At 33.8% G+C, this 21,738-nt stretch overlaps 4 protein-coding genes and 2 pseudogenes across 4 annotated transcripts; 3 read left to right on the forward strand and 3 right to left on the reverse strand.

Moving 5' to 3' along the window:
- Positions 1 to 1,180: 1,180 nt before the first annotated feature.
- On the reverse strand, positions 1,181 to 5,946 carry LOC114178535 (geranylgeranyl transferase type-2 subunit beta 1-like). The gene is made up of 12 exons (XM_085671392.1): positions 5,810 to 5,946; positions 5,571 to 5,616; positions 4,922 to 5,162; positions 3,587 to 3,640; positions 3,278 to 3,428; positions 3,057 to 3,173; positions 2,715 to 2,781; positions 2,479 to 2,627; positions 2,017 to 2,150; positions 1,838 to 1,936; positions 1,638 to 1,713; positions 1,181 to 1,469 (listed from the first exon to the last, which is right to left on the reverse strand). Exons 4-12 carry the CDS (start codon positions 3,638 to 3,640, stop codon positions 1,375 to 1,377), a joined length of 942 nt encoding a protein of 313 aa, XP_085527518.1. The 5' UTR covers positions 4,922 to 5,162; positions 5,571 to 5,616; positions 5,810 to 5,946; the 3' UTR covers positions 1,181 to 1,374.
- Positions 5,624 to 7,573, forward strand: LOC114178534 (berberine bridge enzyme-like 8 pseudogene; annotated as a pseudogene).
- Positions 7,574 to 8,766: 1,193 nt separating this feature from the next.
- Positions 8,767 to 9,432, reverse strand: LOC114178276 (DUF538 family protein, putative (Protein of unknown function, DUF538)). Its single transcript, XM_028064093.2, has one exon. It carries the CDS (start codon positions 9,331 to 9,333, stop codon positions 8,863 to 8,865), a length of 471 nt encoding a protein of 156 aa, XP_027919894.1. The 5' UTR covers positions 9,334 to 9,432; the 3' UTR covers positions 8,767 to 8,862.
- A 1,407-nt stretch (positions 9,433 to 10,839) lies between these two features.
- Positions 10,840 to 12,126, forward strand: LOC114178274 (exonuclease V, chloroplastic pseudogene; annotated as a pseudogene).
- LOC114178275 (putative ribose-5-phosphate isomerase 2) lies at positions 12,061 to 13,356 on the reverse strand. Its single transcript, XM_028064092.2, has one exon. The coding sequence runs from the start codon at positions 12,962 to 12,964 to the stop codon at positions 12,170 to 12,172; it is 795 nt and encodes a 264-aa protein (XP_027919893.1). The 5' UTR covers positions 12,965 to 13,356; the 3' UTR covers positions 12,061 to 12,169.
- A 6,054-nt stretch (positions 13,357 to 19,410) lies between these two features.
- LOC114179542 (transmembrane protein, putative (Protein of unknown function, DUF538)) lies at positions 19,411 to 21,738 on the forward strand. Its single transcript, XM_028065913.2, has 2 exons — positions 19,411 to 20,027; positions 21,424 to 21,738. The coding sequence occupies exons 1-2, from the start codon at positions 19,560 to 19,562 to the stop codon at positions 21,466 to 21,468; spliced, it is 513 nt and encodes a 170-aa protein (XP_027921714.1). The 5' UTR covers positions 19,411 to 19,559; the 3' UTR covers positions 21,469 to 21,738.

Here is a 21,738-nt window from a genome sequence, read left to right on the forward strand (position 1 = left end):
TAGCAGACAATGACAACACAATAGCACAATAAAACAAACAAAACCGCTTTCGAAACCAACACCAACCCAATCGCAAACAACCGAAAAGAAAATCGCAAACCACCAAAAACGAAAAACCAAAAACGAAATCGAAACTGCTAGCGCAATAGAAAACCTAACCTGGTACCGATATGTGCGATGAATTCACGATGACCCCGTACCAATTGCGATTAAAATTCCTATTGAATCTTTTACCCAAATTCCAGCGCAGTAACCTAAACCGCCAATTCCCTCAGCAAAGACCTTAAGATGGGTTAACCCCTTCTACTTGCATTTATCGCGCTGCGATTTATGTTTTATTTTACTTTCTTTTTTTTTTCCTCTTAATTAAACACTTAATGTCATTAACCCCCTAATTAACCATCTCATTATAAAGCAAAAACTGACATGTAGGATTAGTCTTTCGACACGTAGCAAGGAAAAGCCAACTGTACAGTGAAACGTTATCAATTTAAACGGCGTTACCCAATTAGGACCTAATTGAATCAAATTGACCAAATTAAGGACCTATTTGAACACCCCGCGAAAATTGGGACCTAATTCAAAAAAGTTGACGAAAATTGGGACCAAAAAGGTATTTTAACCTTAAACTTTTAAGCATTCTCTATGTATCCTTTTTTTTTATTTCTTATAATTAACTATAGTTAATTTAAAAGAATAAACAAAAAATATTAATTAATATATTTTAAACAATAACGAATGAATTTTAAATTAAGATAACAATTTTTTCTAAATACACAATTTAAGTTAATTATCACGTTACTTTATACCCTATTAACTCGATAATTTACTTATAACATTTTAATCTTTTATTAGAAAATAATTTACTCAATACTTTTAATTTAGTTTCTGCATATTAAGTTATAAAATAACTTACAACTTGTTAATATATCATAGATAGGGATCTTATTTCTGCATACAAAAACAATAAAATGCTTTAACCTTTTAGAATTGCCAATTATAATATATTAAAACTATATGGTAATTCTTTCTCTTTTCCTTTTTCTATTCTTACATAATTTAAAACTAAACAAAAATTATAAAACTCAAATCATAAAATTCTCTTACATTAGCCTATCCATATATATATATATATATATATATATATATATATATATATATATATATATATATATATATATATTTAAAATCTTTGATGGTTGACTACAACACTGAACAATCCTTCTCGTATCACAGCAATTTAATTGAAGAAGCTAAAAAAAATTGTAAACATTTTTAGGAAATAATCAACTGTGTTTGCGCCGAGGGTAGTAGATCTAACTCCAAGAGTGAGTGATTACTGGGTAGTTATGAACGAACTGAACTACTTCACTCTTATTTCGAAAAGAAAATCCGATTTACAACATCAACAGGCAAGGCATAAGCTGGATCTATCGGTTTCACTCCTGGATATTCAAGAAGAGAAAGTCCTGTAAAAAAAAAAATCAACGTCCCTAGTTTTTAGTATGATTGGAATAAGAAACACATGAACAAAACCAAAAACGTTGTCGTCAGATAAATGGGCTTGTTCCCAGATGACAAGATTTTAGCACAAAAAATGGAACAAAAAACAATAAAAAAGATAAGAGGTACTCTACCTGCAACCCCGAAGAATGTGTGAAATACATCCACGGCATCATCTGGCCTGTCTGAAATCCCACCATTTTCTGTGTCCTTACAGTTTCAACATACAAATTATTTCAGAAATACTAACCTGAAAGTAGTTTATGCACGAAAATAAAAATAAAACAAAGAATATGCAGATTTATAAACACCGTAAAGACATTGAACAACTAACCTGGCAGTCTATGATAAACCTTATAAGCTTCTCCTTACTGATCCAATGAACTCTATCAATCATGGTCAGGCTAGAAAGAACCCACCACGAGTAGCAGACCTGAGATGATCTAAAACCTATTAAGAGAAATGAGCATATCACATAAAGCAATAAATGTAAATTTGAAAAGATTTACTCACATCAGGAAGTTTCTCAGGACGCCCATTCAGACCTCCAGATTTAACCTGTCGCTCACATAACCACCAACCTAGTAGGTCCTTGTCAACAAGATCTAGTGACCCCGTTATGGCAAGGGCTCCCACACAACAAAAAACTGACAATAGGAAAAACAAATATTTTATAAGGAATATATTCCCAGATGATGATGATGGATGAATTAACGAGTTTTAACTTACACAACATTTAAACTACAAGACAATTACTCTCTATATTAATGTTTAGAGCTTTCTTAGTGTGCTGCCTGGATAGGATTAAACAGATTATCCATAACTTCAGAAAATATATTCCAATTTCAAATTATGCCTTTCATGTGGGGAAGAAGTAAAGAACATAATTGTTGAAGGAAATAGTATTAGTACATTCATCGAGTAAGTGATAGAGAAATTAATAATTTAAGTAAAGATCATGATAATATTACATACTTTGACCAGCATGAGATTCCCCACCAGGGGTGCAACCAAAACCACCATCCATATTTTTGCAACTTATAATGTACTTCACAGCTTTCTCCACATTTATTTTATCCAAGCGATGTAATATTGATAAGCAACAAAGAGCAATATATGAGAACCTAAGACAAACAATTCAGTGGATTTTAGTTAAAAATACAGTAACCTCTTACATGCTCAATAACGAATAAGGAACTTAAGAACAGTACCGCGTATCAACTTCACCCCACATATCCCCTGAAAAGGATCCATCTTCATTTTGCAGGCTGACAATATCTGACAGATATTAAGTACCAAAGATCCAGTATACTTTTTTCACTGATGTAATTTTAGTAACTAATCCATCAAACTCCACTAAAAATCACAATAAAATCTTTTCAATTATCTTTCGAAAAAGCACAGCATGATAGCCAACTAAAGCTTCCTGATAAAAAAACAGAAATATACCATTTCAAAAAACGGGAAAAAGAACAAAGTTTCTTCTGTAACGCAAAATATTTGTGAATACAGATTATAGGACCTTCAAAACCAGTCAATAAGTGTAAGGATACAATTTGTCACCTTATCTACATCAATAACGTCCATCTTATCAAAGAGAGCCAACATCTGCACGGCACTTAGTGTATACAGGATGTGCGGGTCATGACCAACATTTCCACCAAATCCACCTTCACAACAACACGATCTCATAAGAAATTATCTATAATGCTGATGTCTAAAATAATTCCAATTCCAAATACAAAGTAAGGAAACAAATTAAACATTGAACAACCTGACTCATGTTGACAACTGAGCAACCATGAAGTAACCTCATCAACATCAACAATATCAAGCTTTCCCAGGAGATCCAAAGTAGTCAATCCCCAGTATGCCCCACTCATTCTCAGATGCTCCATTACCACAGATTCAAAATTATCTTTCCTCTGGAAAAATAAAGAATGCGTAAAAAGAAAAATGAACACATCCAACCTTTTAAGCATAAAAGAAGAGTTTGCAAGTCATCCATGTTTTGGATAATCAACTAAAGACAGTTTCTTCTTCTTTTCAGAAAGAATGTATTATGTATAAACAGGAAGCAAACCTTTTCAACTGATAATATGTAGCGAACATGTTTCTCAGTTGCCAGCTCTGCCATCTATTCCAAGAAAAAAATTAGAAAGATTAGAATCGGCGATTGTAAAAGCCTACACAACCCATTCATTTTGTCCTTTCTAAATGAACGGAATAGAAATGGTTTGATAACTAAATAAGATATGAAATAAACAAAGCCATAACTGCTAAGAAATTATAATGCTCAGCGCACAAAACATCCATAATACAATTACTGACTCACTTTGCAATTACAGTTTTAATTTGTGGTCAGTCAACTATATTTGATATTTCAACGAAAACAAGCGATAAATCATACGTTAAGAGGGAAAGTTTCCTCTCCATTAGATGAATCAGTAATAATTAGTCAAAGGATTAAGTGGAGGAACATCAAATCTTAAATTCTAGGTTGCACAAAATGTACCAATCAAGATCCCATGATCAGGGGAACAAATACTTCACACATTATACCAGTCAATCAAATCTGGTTTATACTTCATCAAAATCTAATGTCAACCAACCAAGGACAAAAATAAAACTAACGTCTCATTAAGCATAGAGTCGTCATAAGTCATAAACAACACTCCATGGTTTAGTAAACTATGAACAAATCCATCCACCCTGACTTTTTGTGATGGAAATAAATCTTGTATTTTCAACTTCTTAAGAGCTCAGGATTCAAAATCACAGTTCTTGACAGGAAGTACTCATTCAATAGCACTTATTGGCATCCCTAACCAAGCAGGTAAAAAACTAACGTAGCAAACCAGCTATATTGCTTCAAGTACAAGTCATAAAACCACAGCATACATAGTCATATAGAAAGATATGTTTTCCTCAATTTTAAAGATTCCTAAGCCAATGCTAACAATCTAACAGATTGACTCCTCAAATGCAGAAACAACATAAATAGTGTCCTATTGATTTATGTCCATAACTGACAAACCACAACAACACGATATAGTAAAAGAAAATAAAAAACCAATAACTACTAGCACAAATTCCACAAATTTAACAGAATATTCAAACAAAACAGGCTTTCCATACGCCATTCCAATTCCAAGAAAAGCCAGATTTCACGAAAGATGAATCGATTCAAATATCCTACAAAGGGCTATGGATTGAAGCGCAAGATGCGATTCAAGCAAAAAAACACAAAAGTGATGAGAAACAAAAAGAGATTTTCCCAATCCCTGAGTAGCATAGCATTTCAAAAGAAAGAAAGGAATAAAATGCAGCCAAAAAGAACTTAGGTCAAAGCTCCGATTTAAGTGTACTATCACATATCCTTACACTAAAAGCAACAATATAGATATCGAGCACTCACAAATCATAATCAAGAAAGCAAACGGAACACTCAAGTCGCAGCAGAGATGGAGGGTTCGAGTAGAAGAGTCTGAGAGAGACGACAGGAAGAGTTCTCCGTTCGTGCTCGTGTGCGTCTTTGTCTTCGTGAGAGTGAGAGACAATGTTCGTTACTTCGTGAAGAAGAGTGAAGACGACGAAGGAGAAGCGAATCAGGACAAAGACAAACCCGGATCAACTCACTCTGTTCGTCACGACCCGACCTGAACCGGAGACCCGGGTTTACAAATATTAATACATATATGGGCTTAATAGAACTATGTGTTGATTTGTAACATGGGTAGTTCAAAATTGTTATTTTTCAAAATTTTACTATTAATTACTAACTATAATTTTTATTAATAGCAAGACTAAAAAATAAAATAAAGAAATAACAAGAAGAGAGAATTGTTATTAAGAGAAGATAAAAAAAGGAGAAAAGAAAAAACTGTGAAACAAAAAGTAACAATAATTTAAAGCGAGTTCTAATTGAAGCAACAATGATTTGGTGACAGAAGAAAGGGACTAAATTTTGGAAAATAATAAATACTCAGTTGTAACTAAATAAAATTGAGCCAAACATTAAAAATGTTGCGATGAGCATCGGTAATTGTAAGCAATGTGTTACTAACCTGTGATCTCAGATCATGAAGTCCTTGAATGCCAATTTTATACTTCCTACAATCATATTTTGAATTATTTTAGAAAATTCATTCCGAAAATTTTATTGCATGATATTTCAGATTAAATATTTTTAATTTTGTTCACATAATAAAAATATAAAGATTTTGAAAGATTATTTTCTTCTTTCTGTGAGAGGTGAACCAGAAACCATTTCCATACTAGAAGATGCTTGTTTCTGCAATCCTACCTTTTCTCTCAATCTTTCTTCTAATGGCGGCCTCAGATCCTGTTGTTGAAGACGCCATTCTGCAGTGTCTCTCTCTTCATTCGAACCCTTCTTATCCAATCTCTTCTGTCACGTATTTCCCCAACACTACCTCGTACATTCCCATCTTGCACTCCTACATCAGAAACCTCAGATTCACTTCCCCCACTACTCCCAAACCATTGTTCATCGTTGCCCCAACTCACATCTCCCACATCCAAGCCTCAATCATCTGCTGCAAAAGTTTCCAACTTCAGATCAGGATAAGAAGTGGGGGGCATGACTACGATGGTCTTTCATACGTGTCACAGTCTCCGTTTGCGATCATGGACATGTTCATGATGAGATCAGTGGAGGTCAACTTGGAGGATGAGACTGTGTGGGTTGACTCCGGGTCAACGATTGGTGAACTTTATCATGCGATTGCTGAGAGGAGTAAGGTGTATGGTTTCCCAGCTGGGGTGTGTCACAGTGTTGGTGTTGGAGGACACTTCAGTGGAGGAGGGTATGGGAACATGATGAGAAAATTTGGTCTTTCTGTGGATCATGTTTTGGATGCTGTGATCGTGGATGCTGAAGGGAGAGTCTTGGACAGGAAGAAAATGGGGGAGGATCTTTTCTGGGGGATTAGAGGAGGTGGGGGTGCTAGCTTTGGGGTCATTGTGTCGTGGAAAATCAAGCTGGTTCCTGTCCCTGAGGTTGTCACGGTTTTTAGAGTTCAAAAAACATTGGAACAAGGGGCCACCGATGTTGTTCATCGATGGCAGTATGTTGCCGGTAACATGCATGATGAATTGTTTATTAGAGTGGTTCTTAGTGCTGTCAAAAGGAAGGGTCAGAAGACAATCAGAGCCAAGTTCAATGCCTTGTTTCTTGGAAATGCTCAAGATTTGGTTCGTGTGATGAGTGACAGCTTCCCTGAATTGGGTTTGGTTGGTGAAGACTGCATTGAAATGAGTTGGATCGATTCGGTGTTGTTTTGGGACAACTTTCCAGTGGGAACTTCGGTTGATGTTCTGCTTGAAAGGCATGATACGACCGAGAAATTCTTGAAGAAGAAATCAGATTATGTGCAGCAACCTATATCCAAAACTGGGCTTGAAGGTGTTTGGAGTAAAATGATGGAGCTAGAAAAACCTGTTCTCGCACTGAACCCCTATGGTGGGAGAATGGGTGAGATTTCGGAGATGGAAGTACCGTTTCCACATAGGGCTGGTAACTTGTACAAAATTCAGTACTCTGTGAATTGGAAAGAGGAGGGTGAAGATGTTGGTGACAGATATTTGGATCTGATTCGGAGGCTCTATGATTATATGACGCCTTATGTGTCAAAGTCACCCAGAAGTTCATATCTGAACTATAGAGATGTTGATATAGGGGTTAATGGACCTGGAAATGCTACTTATGAAGAGGCTAGGGTTTGGGGTGAGAAGTATTTCAAAAGAAACTTCGATAGATTGGTAGAGGTGAAGACAAAGGTAGATCCAAGCAATTTTTTCAGATATGAACAGAGTATACCATCACTTGCAGCATTTAGTGTTGGGATAATGTCAGAATAGAAGATTGGTTGAAGAGGTATAGAATAATGGTTTGATTCAGTAGTATAAAAGATAGCAATGAAATTTGATTGGATAGTGAAGGGTATGTATTGTAATTCTATTTTACCTTATGAAAGACATTTGTAATATCAATTGTATACTAAAATTGCTACACCAATTATAGTAACAAAATACTATTATTTAGCCACTGCAGCAATTTCATTATGCATAAGACATTTTGATGTGTTCTTTCTCCTTCACCAACGCTATTTGTCTGTTCATCAATAGCTTCTTCTTCCTATCTGAACTTTCATTGCTGCTCTTGTTGATGCCACTGTCAATGGCGAAGTCCTTGTTTTTAGTGTATATTTTTGAATAAGAGGAAAATTCAAATTATAGATTAGAAGGTTTTTTATCCTTCTGGTTAAGAATAGTATCACCCATACTTTCTTTGGCTCTCCTCCTTTTCGTTGAGACTTCCTTATTTCTTGAATTTTGTTTGATTCTATTAATTGAAATCCAATTTCAAACTTAAACTATAATTATATATTTAAAGAAATTTAATTAAAAGAAAATAATCAAGTCATAAACCTTATGGATCCATGAAATATTAATGAAAAAAGCTATGAATTATTTTTATGAGCAAAATTATTGTTTTTTTTGTCATATTTATCCTCTCTTAGATCCTTTAACTCCTTTCTTCTTGTTAATTCATACACTCATCATTCTCCATTTGTTTGATGAATTTTTTTTCACACATTTGTAAAATCTGCATAAAAAGAAATTTGATTACTCGCATTAAAATCAGAACTAACATTATAATCCATGAGATAGATCTATCTCATTAACATTGTCATTAATTGTTTCTTAATTGTCCTTAGCCGTCGGATTAAAATCTTTTAGAAACTATTAGTTATTAGTATAATTGCATAAACTTCTTTATAAAGACTTCTGCATAAGAAATTAAGAAGAATATTAAAATTATTTTTTCTGCATGTGAAAATTGGGTAATATATAAATTAATTTATACATTATATTTTTAAAATTTTTATTTTAACTTATTAAAAACTAGTTTCGACTTATTGATAAATGTATTGTTTTTTAGTTTCTTTTAAATATTTATCGAAAAATTTTATCTTAGAAAAAATGTCAAAAATGAATCTGAATTTTCTGTTGAATTTTTACTTTAATATCTACTAAACTTTTAATATGTACTGATATCGTATATAATTCTTTTTAATATATTTTAAAACATAAAAATTAATATTTTAAAAACTAACTAAGAAACAGCACCAAAAACAATAAAATCACATTATCTGTGCTTCCGATTAAACAAGTGAAGAAGAACTTTTACATTCCACTTTCTAGATCCTATGAAGAGACAAATTTAATGACGATAAATTTTACTCAAAATGCAAACAGATTTCAATCATTATTATTTCTGTTCTCAAAATAAAGTGTTTAATTTGAAGAAGACAGATGAGAGAAGCAGAAGGATTACAGAGGAAGGAAAAGATTGGGATTGAGCAGCGATCCTCTGCGGGCGCACCCAGGTACATCTTGGAAGTCGGTGACGGGGAATTCCTGCGAAAAAGCTCCGACGAAAAACTGAAGCGTGCCGGAATCCTGGTGGAGCTTGATTCCGGTGACGGGGAGCCAGAGGAAGAGTTTCTGGCCCTGAATCCCTGAGACATGGGAGACGGAACCGTAGGTGAGGGTGCCCTTGATTAGGGTACTGTAGTACACCAACTGGTCCTCCCAGTAGACGTAGCAGGGAGCATCTAAGTGGATGATGAAGGAGCCGTCGGAGGAGAGTGTGTAGGAAATGACGTTGTTCGGAAGAAGACCCTTCGGGAAACCGTACTCAGGGAGAACATCGTGGATATCTGGAGATCCTGTGCTTGATCCCAGATCTCCATGGAAGAGGATTAGGAACGTTGACAACAGAATCAGCTTCTGTGGGGACATGGCTTCACACTTAGCCCTTCAATAATCATCCAAACCCATATATGTATGTATCCAGATTATTATACTATTATCCACTCAATACATTTTTTTAGTAGAGATAAATTAACTTGTACAACGCTTTCATTTAACAAAAATTTACATTTAATTAATCCAAGTAGTTTATCTTAATTATTCAATTACTTACTCTAATTAATCATAAGTATGCAACAAGAATACGTCATTAAAAAAAGTCAATCTAATATGTATCAAGATGCTATCTATACATGATTGAAAAATATCTATACATAGTATTACACCAAGAAACTTACATAAGACGATTCTTTAAGAAAATTATCTTCAAAAAGTCATTGAGATCTTTCTTCTTTTTTTTAATATTGGAAAGTGTTGAAAAAGAAAATTGGAAGACTTTTCTTTTTTAAGGGTTTTTGTGGTTACTAAGTAATATCAAAAGATCAAGAGTGAGTCCTCTCGAAAAATCTAATAGTGTTATCATATCAGTTTTAAATTTATTTATACGATATAATTTGATTATATTTTAGTTTATATGAGATCGAAAGAATGAAGCTACCAAAGTTGATGTGAGAGGTTCTGTCATTGATGATGCCACTTGAAATTGGAATGGTATTGTAGCTTGCTAATTTCATTAATGATGTGAATCAGCTGTATAGGGAAAGATCAACACGCGAGCTTTTAACTGTAAGCTTGATTTTGCACAGCGCATATGAAAGCTTGATTTTAACTGTAGGCTGGATTTTCAATGAGTTCTTGAGTGACAACATAAAGGTGAGAGTTCAAATTTTCCTATAATAATAGATATTGCATTTCTAAGCTCAATCTCACATTTAAATTTCTAATATTTAATCTAGAAGTTGAATAAATAAGTTAGTAAATTGAGTTGATTATAGCAAGCTGCTTGAGACATTTTTGTTTTCATTTGTGATCAAAGGTTGGTTTAAAATGGAACTTTTTTGTGCATAGTATTTTCTTGTGGGGTACATGACTGGCTAGATAGCTTAGCAGTGAAGGTTTTCTTCAACCAGTATTGCATAGCCACACAATATGCTCTAGTAACCCTTGGTTTTCATGGGTAACTTTTTTTTGTTTCCTACCAGTGACTCTTTAACAACTAGTGCAGAGTTTTCTTTACTTTTCAATTCATGTTCACACTATTTGCTTTACATGATCATGGCTTTTGGACATAAGAACACTATCAGAATGTTCAGCTTACTGTTTGAATCATGACCCACATGCCACTTTACCAATCCTCCAACGTTATGTGTCTACATCCCTAAGCTGTTTTTCTATCTTCTATGCTTTTTCTTTCGTATTTGTCTACTTTCTTTGAACTGTACTAAGATTCCACAACCTTTCTTTTGCCTTCAATTATTTTTCCTTTTTCTTGCTCATTAAGCCTTCCAACTCTCACTCACTAGCACCCTTCTAACAAGATAATCTCAACACTCAATAGTTTCTTGAGTTTCAAACTTGGACGACCAACATCCAACCATGGTGAGAACATCCTCCAAGAAGATCCCAATTGTGATACTAAGCGATGATGAAAACTTTTACACTGAAGTTTCTACACCCTCAAAACGCACACCTCCTTCAGCCTCTAAGTTGCACAGAAATGCCAAGTCAATTGACTCAGTTTCAGGCAAAGCCAAGAGAAGGCTGTGCATGTGTTCAGAACCTGATATTGAGGACTATGGCGATTTTCTAAAGAAGAAGGAGAAGAAGGAGAAGAAGATCAAAGCAGATAACAACACGTTACTCCACCGGTTTAGGAGCAAGAAAGGCTTGTTTGTCACCGATGTCACCAAAACTGAATGGTGTGAAAGGCAAATGGAGTTTTCTCTTTTCTCTGAAGAATGGAAGAACAATGAAGGCAGGCCAATGGATTCTGGAGGAGGAAGGAGGAACAGTGAAGCTATGAAAGCTGGTAGAAATCGACATGTTCAACTTGAACTGGAGGTTCACTCTTGGGTGGAACTGAAGGTGAAGTCACGTGAGGATGACATGGCAATGAAACTTGTTAACTTCATAAATGGGGTGAATCAGTTGGTGTGTGATGGGTTAACACGCGAGCTTCCAATACTGAGTTTTGCTTTTGCAGAAGGCATATGGATGGTGGGGAAAATCGATGAAGTTCAAATGCCTAAAGCAAAGAAAGATCGTAATCCGATACTAATTGAGACAAAGACTCGTTTCCAAGACACGGTTCCTTCAGAAGCACAGAAAAGAAACGGAAGGATTCAGCTAATGTGTTACAAGTATTTGTGGGACAATTTAGTTGCACATGCTCATCATGATTTCCCACGCAAACAGTTGTATGATTATTTTGAGTTGAATCCACGTCGTACTCTAAGTAAAGATCTACAAGCAGCGTGTGAAGAATCTGGATTCACAGCACTGACCCTTGGTGATGTGGTGAGGTGTTACCAAAATACATGCAAGATGCTGCCACCTTCTAATAAGAAGTTAGTGTTGAAATATGAATCTCAGAGGGACCATTCAGTGCTGGATGAAGAAAAGATTGCATATGATGAGGGTTGGGTGAAGAGTGAAATAGGGAATTGTCTTGAGTTGTGGCTTGGACACAGAGAAGCCAGTTATGTGGCTGAGGATGAGCGATGGAAGTGTGGTTACTGTGATTTTGTTTCTGAGTGTCAAGGATACACCGATACCGACAGTGAGAGCACTCAATTTGTAAGTGATTACTCAAGTGAGTAGAAAGAAATGTAATGTGATGTAGCATAACAAAAATAACAAAAATTCTGCAGTCATTTTATACACTCTTTTTCAATCTTATCTTTTGTTTGTATCAGTAAATTCATTCCTACTTATTCTTCACCGTCAAGCCAAGTTCCCCTGCCACAATAACAGTGGTAGCCATATCCAGAAACATGCCATGCTCCACCACCCCAGCAAGCTGCAGAATTGCGTCACTGGCAGCTTTCAAATCCCCGAAACTCCTCTCGAAATACAAATCCACGATGAAGTTCCCATTGTCAGTGACAAAGGGCTCATCCTTCTCCCCAAAAGTTCTAAGCTTTGCAACACACCCAGCCTCCTCAAACAGCCTGCGCAACCTCTCAGCGGTGAACTTCCAACAAAACTGAATAACCTCAACGGGCATGGCCAATCCACTCCCCCCTATATAGTTCACGAGCTTGGACTCGTCAACAATAACAATAAACTTCTTGCACGCGCTCTCCACCATCTTCTCCCTGAGGAGGGAGCCGCCGCGACCCTTTACGAGGTTGAGGAAAGGGTCAACCTCGTCGGCACCGTCGATGGCCAGATCGACGACGGGGTGGGAGTCGAGATCGGACAGGGGAATCCCAAGGGAGAGTGCCTGTTCGTGGGTTTTCTTGGAGGTGGGGATTCCGACAATGTCTTTGAGTTCGCCCTGTCGGAGAAGTTCTCCGATGCGGTCCACGGCGTGCTTGGCGGTGGAGCCAGTGCCGAGGCCGAGAACCATGCCGGATTCGACGTACTCGACGGCCTTGTAGGCGGCGATCTTCTTGAGGTTATCTTGGGTGATGATGACGGAGGGGGAGGAGGGGAGGAGGAGGGCGGCGTCCATGTCGGCGTTCTCGGTGGCGGTGAAATGCGGGTAAGGAATGGCCATCTTAATGGTGGAGGAAATGGGTGAAAAGACCTAAACTTGCCACGCAGAGAGGTTTAAACGTGTGGTGGAAGCAGAAAGGAGAGAGATAAGGTTGAAGGGTTAGAGAGGGATGAGATTGATTATATAGAAAAAGGGATAATGAAGAAAAAGGAATTTGGTTCAAACACTGCGTTTTTGTTGTTTGAAGAGAAATTGACATGTCCAGAAAGGAGAAAGAGACACAGAGAAAAAGATATTCGAACCATGAATGCAGGCATGCAGCTTCCCAGTTTTTTGGAGGGATAAACCTAAACTATTTGTATAGTATAGTCAGTGTTCTAACCGCTGATCCATTTCATTCAGTAGCAATCAGTTACTCATTTGTTTTTACATCCCATCTTTAATAAATTTGTTTGGATTAGAAAAAAAAAAGTAAATTTGAATAAAAAATTGTAATTGATATAATTGATGGATTGATTTTTTTTCTTTTAAAAATTTAAAAGTTAAAAAAATTAAAGACGTAACCATTAATAGTTTAGTAGATCAAAAACTTTAATAAAAAATTCAACTAGAGAAAGAATGATGTTTTACGATGCACAGATATTATACTTGTACGGATATGCATATTAAAAGATATACAATTTTTTTAAATAAACATACAAAATATATAATTATTCTTGTGTAAATTTAAATTAAAATCAAATATATTAAATATTTTTAATATAAAACTTTATAACTTATTATCATCATAAAATATTATTAATTTATGTATTAGATATTTATTAATAAATATTAAAAAAATGTTTTAAAATATCATATACAAAAACATAAAGAATCCTGTAAAATAATATTATAACAAATATATTGTCATAACAAAAACAGAGGATGCGGATTTAATTCCTAGATCAGGCGTCACTTTATTTTCCTGCACTAAACTTAATTACAGTGCTGTCCAAGATGGAAATTTGATTTCAAAAAATTCTAAATTGTAAATAATAAGTTATTTATATGAAATGAAACATTCTAAATACTTACAATTTAATTTTATTTAAAAGTAAAAGCAATTGCTTCTTTTCTTCTTATTATGTTGTTAGTTTCTTTTTGTTTTTTCCTTTTCTCTATATCTTTATTTTTTGTTTTAAATTGATACCTTTATTATAAATTTTATACTATAATTTAAAAATATTACAAAAGGTAAAATACAAAGCGATTTAGATTATTATGATCATGTTTTAGTTACAAGATTGAAATTTTATAATTCAACTTCATATCATCAAATACTATACAATAACTAAAGTATTTTCTTGTTCCTGATTTCTATCTTAAAAGCATTGATTTAACTAGAGATGACAAGAATCAGGTCAGGCACGGATAGTGTCTACCCGTAATCTGATCTATTAAACAAAATTTGTCTGTTACCTGTTTGCTTATCTATCAGATATCCATTTAAAAAATATTCGTAAATATTTTTAAAACCTACGGATACTCGTAAATATTCAATACCCATAAATATTTAAAAATATATATATATATATATATATATATTATAAATTGTTTAATATGAAATTATAAAAATAAAATATAAATTAAATTAAATTATAATTATAATTAAATTTGACATAATAAAATATACTGTTAATTTTAATTTTAATTAAATTTAACTTAATAAAATATAATTTTATTTTTATTTTAATATTTTTATGAGTAATAGATACTTGCAGATCCAACCTATTTATAAACAGGTATTAAAATATCTATTATCCGTAGATAATAAATACCCAAAAATACTAATTATCCGCATGCACTGATACTTTTTGTCATATCTGTATTCAACACAGAAAAAAGAAAGATAGAACTTGTGCACTGTGCCAAATGTGAGGATATCATTCGTTAAGAATTAATTCTTTTCAGTCTGAAAAAGCATTCAATGTTCAATGTTCCAAGTCTTCAATTCCAAATTCTCCCATTTTTCTGCATTTCAATGGACCACAGCATGGAAATGCAAATTGTTGTAACACGACACTATCTGCGTTTAACAATGTGAAACCAAGAAACACATTTTTTAGTGATAAACAAGGCGTGAAGATTGCTTTTCTTGCTAATATTCGCATATCAAAGTCAAACAATGTCCATTCATTCCTTCTTTATGTCATTTGTTTTCCTTAATTAAACAATGCACTTATTTTATCTTTTTTGTTTTGATTTAAATAAATATCTTTTTATCTGTATAAATATGTTAGATAATTACAAAGGAAACATGTGATAAAAAATTATCTTAAGAATTTAGCGTCAATAATTTTATTTAAGGTTAAATATACTTTTAATATCCAAAATTTTTATGTAAAATTAAAATTCATTGTTATATATCTTTAATATATTTTGATCTTCAAATTTAGAAAATAAATAAATATATCCTTCTAGTCTAGTTATACGAAATTTTTTTAACATTGTAAACTATATTTCAGATTAATATTTGAGTTGCTTATATTATTTGATCTGTTTTAGTTCAAATGTTAATCTAAAATATCGTTTAACATTTAAAAAATAAAAAGTTAATATAATTAGATTAAAAAAAACTATATTCATTTATTTTTAAAGTTTAAGAACAAAAATATATAAAAATTTAAAACAAAGGTGAATTCTAATTTTATATCTAAATTTAAGAATAAAAATATATTTAATATTTTTATTTATGTGAAATATTTTCTGTCGTTTGCTTATAATAGATTCTTTGTATTATTTGACTATGGTAGCTATGAATTGACCAAACACCATGTTTGTTTGGTAAGTAAGGATGAAAAGTGTATACAATTTGGTTTGTCCTTTTAAAATGAATTTTTTTATAATGTTTTGTTTTTAGTTTTCTTTTGCTGGGCATCTTATTCTTCGGATTGGTCAATGATTTTGGTCATCTTCTTCACTCCATTGGGCTGAGAAAATCCAAAATCTTCATTAAAAGCTTGAGTGCAAGCAATATGTATTTTTTAAGGAGAAAACTTAGAGCTTCGTATTTAGGTGGAATAATTTTAATGCAAAAAGATAAACTATCCAAGAGAATCAGTGATGAAAAAAAAAAAAGGAATCCAAGAAAAAGAAAATTAAGTTGAACATAAAAAGAGAGAAAAATTACGTAAAAAATAAATCAACTAAAAAATGTTTAATACATAATTTAGTTTGTGTTGACAAAAGTCTTTGATTAAACATTTGTTAAATGAGACTGCAAAATTCTCTCATTTGTTATCATTATTTTCGGTCACCGTGAATCCATCATATGCTTTAGGTAGTTGCACTTCCATGCATTTCTTCCCACACCCCCATAAATTGTGATATTCCTACTTTACCCTTTATTCAAAATTTATTTAAAAACCCTACCTAGAGTAATGGGGCATTTCCCGCTCATGCATAGATTGTTACCAATTTGCCGACAGGAAAACAAACTCTTGATTACAAGTGAGTCTATAAAATCAAGTATCACTCATGCAGTACCATTGATAGATTTAAAGTAAGGTTGTTCATTATAGGGAACCACCAAGTTGAAGGGTCATACTACACAAAAATATTTGCCTAATGGCAAAAATCGTTAGTGAATGTATTTTTAGAAATGTCAATTTGTACAATGAGCCATGGTCGATCTTAGCAACTTTTGAATAATTTTTTCTTTTAGGGAGCCTTTAAAATGAGAGAGAAAAAAAATGTTTAAATTCTCAAAACTTCCTCTCAAATAGATTAGAGTCTGGACTAAAATGGATTTAGTCTCACTAAAAGACTAGAATTAACTCTTAAAACCAATACCTTCAGTCTCAGTCAAAGATTGAACAGAGTCGTCTCATACCAAAGGCTAAGATGGACAAGTCAAGCCGAAGTTGAATTTGTTCAAGTCATTCATAACCAAAACTTGGTTGGTTGAATTTGTTCAAGTCATTCATAACCAAAACTTGGTTGAATTCGGTCGAGTTAGCTTCAACCGAAATTTGGTCAAATTTATCCAAGTCATCTACTACCGAAATTTGATTAAATTCAACTGAGTCAACTTTGGTCGAAATTTGGCCGAATTCAACCAAGTTAATCACGATCAATCAAAATTTGGTTGAATTCGGCTAAGTTGTCCCTGACAAAAAATTTGGCAAAACTTGATAGAGTGTCACAATCGAAATTCAGTCGAGACGACCCTGGCTGAATTCAATTAATGGGCTTTGACCAAAATTCGGCTGAATTTGAATGAGTCAACCTTGAATGAAATTTTGCCGAATTCAGTTAAGTCGACTCCAACCAAAATTTGACTGAATTGGTTTTAACTCAAGCCGAAGGTCCAGATAGACTCTCTTGGACTAAAGGTTAACCCTAGTCGATTTGACTAAAGGTTGGGACAAGGCTATTCAAACTGAAAGTTAAGACAAACCAGTCTAAATTGAAGGTCTAATGTTATTTTTTTCATATTTATAAAGAAAGTTCATAAGTTTGTCCTGTCTATAGGACTTTTGTGGATATTTTAATCTTGTGAACTTTTTCAATGAAATACTTTTGGACAAATTGAATTTTTTAGTCTAGATCTACATAGGTGAAACGATACTCTGAGATGAACCAAATTAACACATCTATATACTCTATTGGTTGTTACCGCTGCTAAAGATTGAAAACTCCGTCAAATAGATGTTCACATTTACATGGCTATCTTCAAAAGATGTGTGTAAGAAAATTTCTCTTAGACAGAACACTATAACGTGAAGATACCTTGGAGCTCAACTATTTGACCACATAAAAAAAATCCAATGTTTTGCTAGTACCTTTACGTTAAAATATCAACTCACCAATGGAGGAGAAACATAAGAAGAAAAAAAGGAGTTTTAAGAAGTTAAAACACAAATGAATCACAAACGACAAAAATGTTCACTTTTGGAAAATTGGGAATATATGAGAAAATTACGGGGTGCAAAATTAAACGATGATAAAAAATCTCTTAACTCCCAAGCAACTTTTTTTTCTATCTCGTGTCCTAACACAACTTGAAAACTTCAAAATTTGGATTTAAATAACAACACACAAGCAACACGGGGTGTATTTATTTATTTACCAAAATTTTATTGTTCTTGTAATAAGATTTGAATCATTCAGTGTAAAACCACCATATTTATAATTACGTTATCGTTCTAAATTTTATAGCTCATATTTATTGACATTAATTCCTGTTAAAAATTTTATTTTTGACACATTTTACTTAAATTTTTAAACAAAATAATGATATTTTAGAGAACGTTATAAAACCAAAATAGCGTAATTTTATCACTACTTTTTTTAAAAATTGATTACATTTCAACTTTTCTTTATGACAAGTAATCACTTTGTTAGAATTTTAATAGACCAATGATTAAGGATTTCAATTTTTATGAGTAAAAAAAACTGAAAGAAACACTAAAAATGATAATAGTTAAATATTAAGATATGCTACCCACACGTCCATGCGTCCCACGAGTTTGAATATTATAAAATATTGTGTTAGAAAATTATTATTATATATTTTATTAATATGATTGATTAGACAAGAAAAAACCGAACGACACAATAATATATCTAAATTTCTATGCATTCTTATTGAGTTATTGCAAGGTGATTTCTTTAGAACCACTATTTTTTAATTCGATCACATGCACTATTTTCTAATAATAAAATGCTAAACTGTTAGAGTAATATCCAGATTTGAGAATAAAGTAATAACATAACGTATGGTGTTATGAAGTAATTGTCTAGAACAATATCTTTGTCAAATATTAGGGGTCAAGGTGTGTCACTATTTTATTTAGAGACGAATGAGTTTAGTCTGATTTAATTTTTGTTCCTTAGATTTATTCTATATATTTATTATAGACTAATTAATGCGATTTATTTTGCAATCCGAAAACATTTTGGAACAGTCATTCGAAAACGTAACTAACAGAACAACCAACGGAATTTCTTCTGAAAACAAATATTATTCAGTGCAGTGATAATGAGTGATGAAGACAATTTCTGTCAGCAACAACGGAAGTGTCGACAATAGGTCTACAACACTGTCACAAAGGAAGAAACAACCACTACAGAGAAGTGTAAAAGAAAAAAATTAGGTTAAAATTATGAGGTGCAGAATTAAAATAAATGTCCAATTTTTTTTTTAATAATAGTTTTAAAATAAGAAGAAATAGAAAAATTTGAACCATATTCAACGGCTACAAAATTTCCTCTCATACTCGTGCCATGGTCTCTCATACACGTGCCATTATCTCTACGCAATTCTATCACAAAATTTGCAATGTAATTTAAGAAAAAAAAATGACAACTTTAAACTAATATTGCATTATTTAGGTAGGGTGGTTAGTTATTTAATTAATATCGTTCAATCATCAGAATATTACGCATTAAAAATGGTGTAGTTTATAGTTATAAAGATTAGTTATTTTATTAATATATTTTGATAAAAACAACAGTTGGAAATTATAGATAGGGGTTGCGGTGTTTAAAGTTGAAACAGAGTCTCTTCGGGGAAGGAGACAAAGCGCAGAGATAGAGAGCTACAGAGGATCGTAACACCGCCGGTCACTGCAATCTCTCTCTCTCTCTCTCTCTCTCTCTCAAAATTGCAGGTATGGCAAAACGGTCATCCCACGCGCTCGTCATGGCAATGATCGCTCTGTTCTGGGCGCGTGCATGCACGGCGAAGGAGAGCGTGTACGACGTGCTCCCCAAGTTCGGGCTCCCCAGTGGTCTGTTACCGGACACCGTCACCGACTACACGCTCGACGAGGACGGTCAATTCGTCGTCGTTTTGGCGAAGCCCTGCTACATACAGTTCGAGTACCTGGTTTACTACGACAAAAAAATCACCGGCAAACTCAGCTATGGCTCCATCACGAATCTGAAGGGAATCGAGGTGCAGCGCCTCCTCCTGTGGTTCAACGTGGACGAGATCAGGGTCGATTTGCCCCCTTCCAACAGCATCTACTTCCAGGTCGGCATCATCAACAAGAAACTCAACGTTGACCAGTTCAAGACCGTTCATTCCTGCCGCAAATCACTCTCCTCCTCTTCCCCTTGCACTCAACGCCGAATTAAGGTTCTTTTTTCTTCTTTTCTCCGGAATTACTTTAATTGGATGTTTTTTTCTCCAAACAACCTCTTATTGGTTTCATGAGATGTGTGTGTGTGAGTGTGTGATTTATTTGATCCAATTCAGCGTTTATAATTGGGTGTGTGTTTTAATAGATGTGTATCCACATGATTAGACTTTTCATCTCAGGTCCATGGAAAGTTAGGAGATATCAAATAAGGTTGTTTGGTATAAACATAAGTTAGCTGAAACCTCTCTCACTGTGGGTTCTTAACATAAAATCAAGTTTTTGCGCAATATTACCATTGGAGTAGTCTAGTCTGCATTCCACGTGTAACAAATGAACATTGTAGAAGAACTCGAAGCAAATCAAAATGTGGGGTCCTTTGTGAGATGTTAACAACTCAGAATGAGTTCTGCTGGAAAAATATGTGTGTTCTTAAATGAGATGCAATGTTGATAAAATTGGTTGGTATATATTGAATGACATACAATGATATATTTAGTTATTTTCATAATCTGCCGCGAGTATTATTGCTAGCTTTTCTATCATAGAGACAAATTAAATATTTAATGAAGTAGTTTGTGAAAATAAACTGGAAGATTAGAAAATAAGTGTGTTTTAAACAAACATATTTTGGTCAAAGGTGTTTGTGTGTTTTTGTTGTCAAAGATGTTTGTGTTTTTGGAGTAACTTATCAAACACACTTCAACTCTTTAAAGGGGACTCTGTATCTTAACTGCAAAGTTACCCATAAATTATAACTAAACTGGTATTTTAGAAGTTGGGGGAATTGTCTCAATGAAGTATAATACAAGGAACCCTGCAACGGATCTATTTGTTTGTAGTACAACACTGAACAATGTTGTTGGGATAAGGGTCCATTTGCCCTTCCATTGTTCCTGTCTTATAAGCAGTTTATGCTAACGCGCCTTCAATTCTGAGGCAGCCTCTAAGCATGTTTTGTGGACAAGGGGAAGTAAAGTAAGGGTACAGATTGTAGAGTTCTGTTTCCTGGGGCAACTTTGAATACGTATTAACTCATGAAATAATAGGACCCCCAAAGCCTTATCATCTCTCATTATATGCCCAAAAGGATCACGGGGTTGCATATTGGGTCTCTAATTTGTTGTGTTCAATCTGGTGGCTCTTGTCCAATAACTTTTACATCAGGAATGGTCTGTGTCTGATGCAGGGTGTTATGTCATGAATTGAACTTCTGCTAACCTTTGAACTTCTGTAAACACTATTGATCATAGCATCTGATATGAGTATTGTAGCTATTTATCAGCATCTTATTTCCCCTGCATGTTTCCTGCTCCATTTAGTCTTGGTATTTTTTTTTTCTTAAGCACTCAGAAAAACTAACTAGTATAAATCTTTGGCAATTTGTACTTGCAGTTTCCTGCCCCGGTAGATGAAATTCCAATGCTTCTGACAGAGTAGATTCCGTTTCAAAAGTATGGCATAATAGAACGACGTTTTAAGATGTTACTGTGCCTCTATTGCCCAGTTTATATATGTCAAAGTGTCAAAACTGAAACTGGGGTATGGTTTCTCTTTAATATTTCTCACGGGAGACTTTTATGAAAATATGTTATGTACATATTTAAGTTGAGACTTAAACTTCAAGTCTGTTGCAGAACTTTCTGTTTCTGATCAGATTTAAACGTGCTTAATAATGAATGGCAATGTCGGGTCTTGCAAAAGAAACAA

Source organism: Vigna unguiculata, chromosome 3 (assembly GCF_037176805.1).
Source record: "Vigna unguiculata cultivar grain cowpea cultivar isolate G323 ecotype 2 chromosome 3, ASM3717680v1, whole genome shotgun sequence".
NCBI lineage: Eukaryota > Viridiplantae > Streptophyta > Magnoliopsida > Fabales > Fabaceae > Vigna > Vigna unguiculata.

Excerpts from the sequence above, each read along its gene's own strand:
- LOC114178535 (XM_085671392.1), bottom strand. The coding sequence starts at position 3,640 with ATGGCAGAGCTGGCAACTGAGAAACATGTTCGCTACATATTATCAGTT. Across the intron at positions 3,429-3,586 it reads ACATATTATCAGTTGAAAAG|AGGAAAGATAATTTTGAATC; the intron begins GTTTGCTTCCTG and ends TTATTTTTCCAG. Across the intron at positions 1,470-1,637 it reads CACATTCTTCGGGGTTGCAG|GACTTTCTCTTCTTGAATAT; the intron begins GTAGAGTACCTC and ends TTTTTTTTACAG.
- LOC114178276 (XM_028064093.2), bottom strand. The coding sequence starts at position 9,333 with ATGTCCCCACAGAAGCTGATTCTGTTGTCAACGTTCCTAATCCTCTTC.
- LOC114178275 (XM_028064092.2), bottom strand. The coding sequence starts at position 12,964 with ATGGCCATTCCTTACCCGCATTTCACCGCCACCGAGAACGCCGACATG.
- LOC114179542 (XM_028065913.2), top strand. The coding sequence starts at position 19,560 with ATGGCAAAACGGTCATCCCACGCGCTCGTCATGGCAATGATCGCTCTG. Across the intron at positions 20,028-21,423 it reads GCACTCAACGCCGAATTAAG|TTTCCTGCCCCGGTAGATGA; the intron begins GTTCTTTTTTCT and ends TTGTACTTGCAG.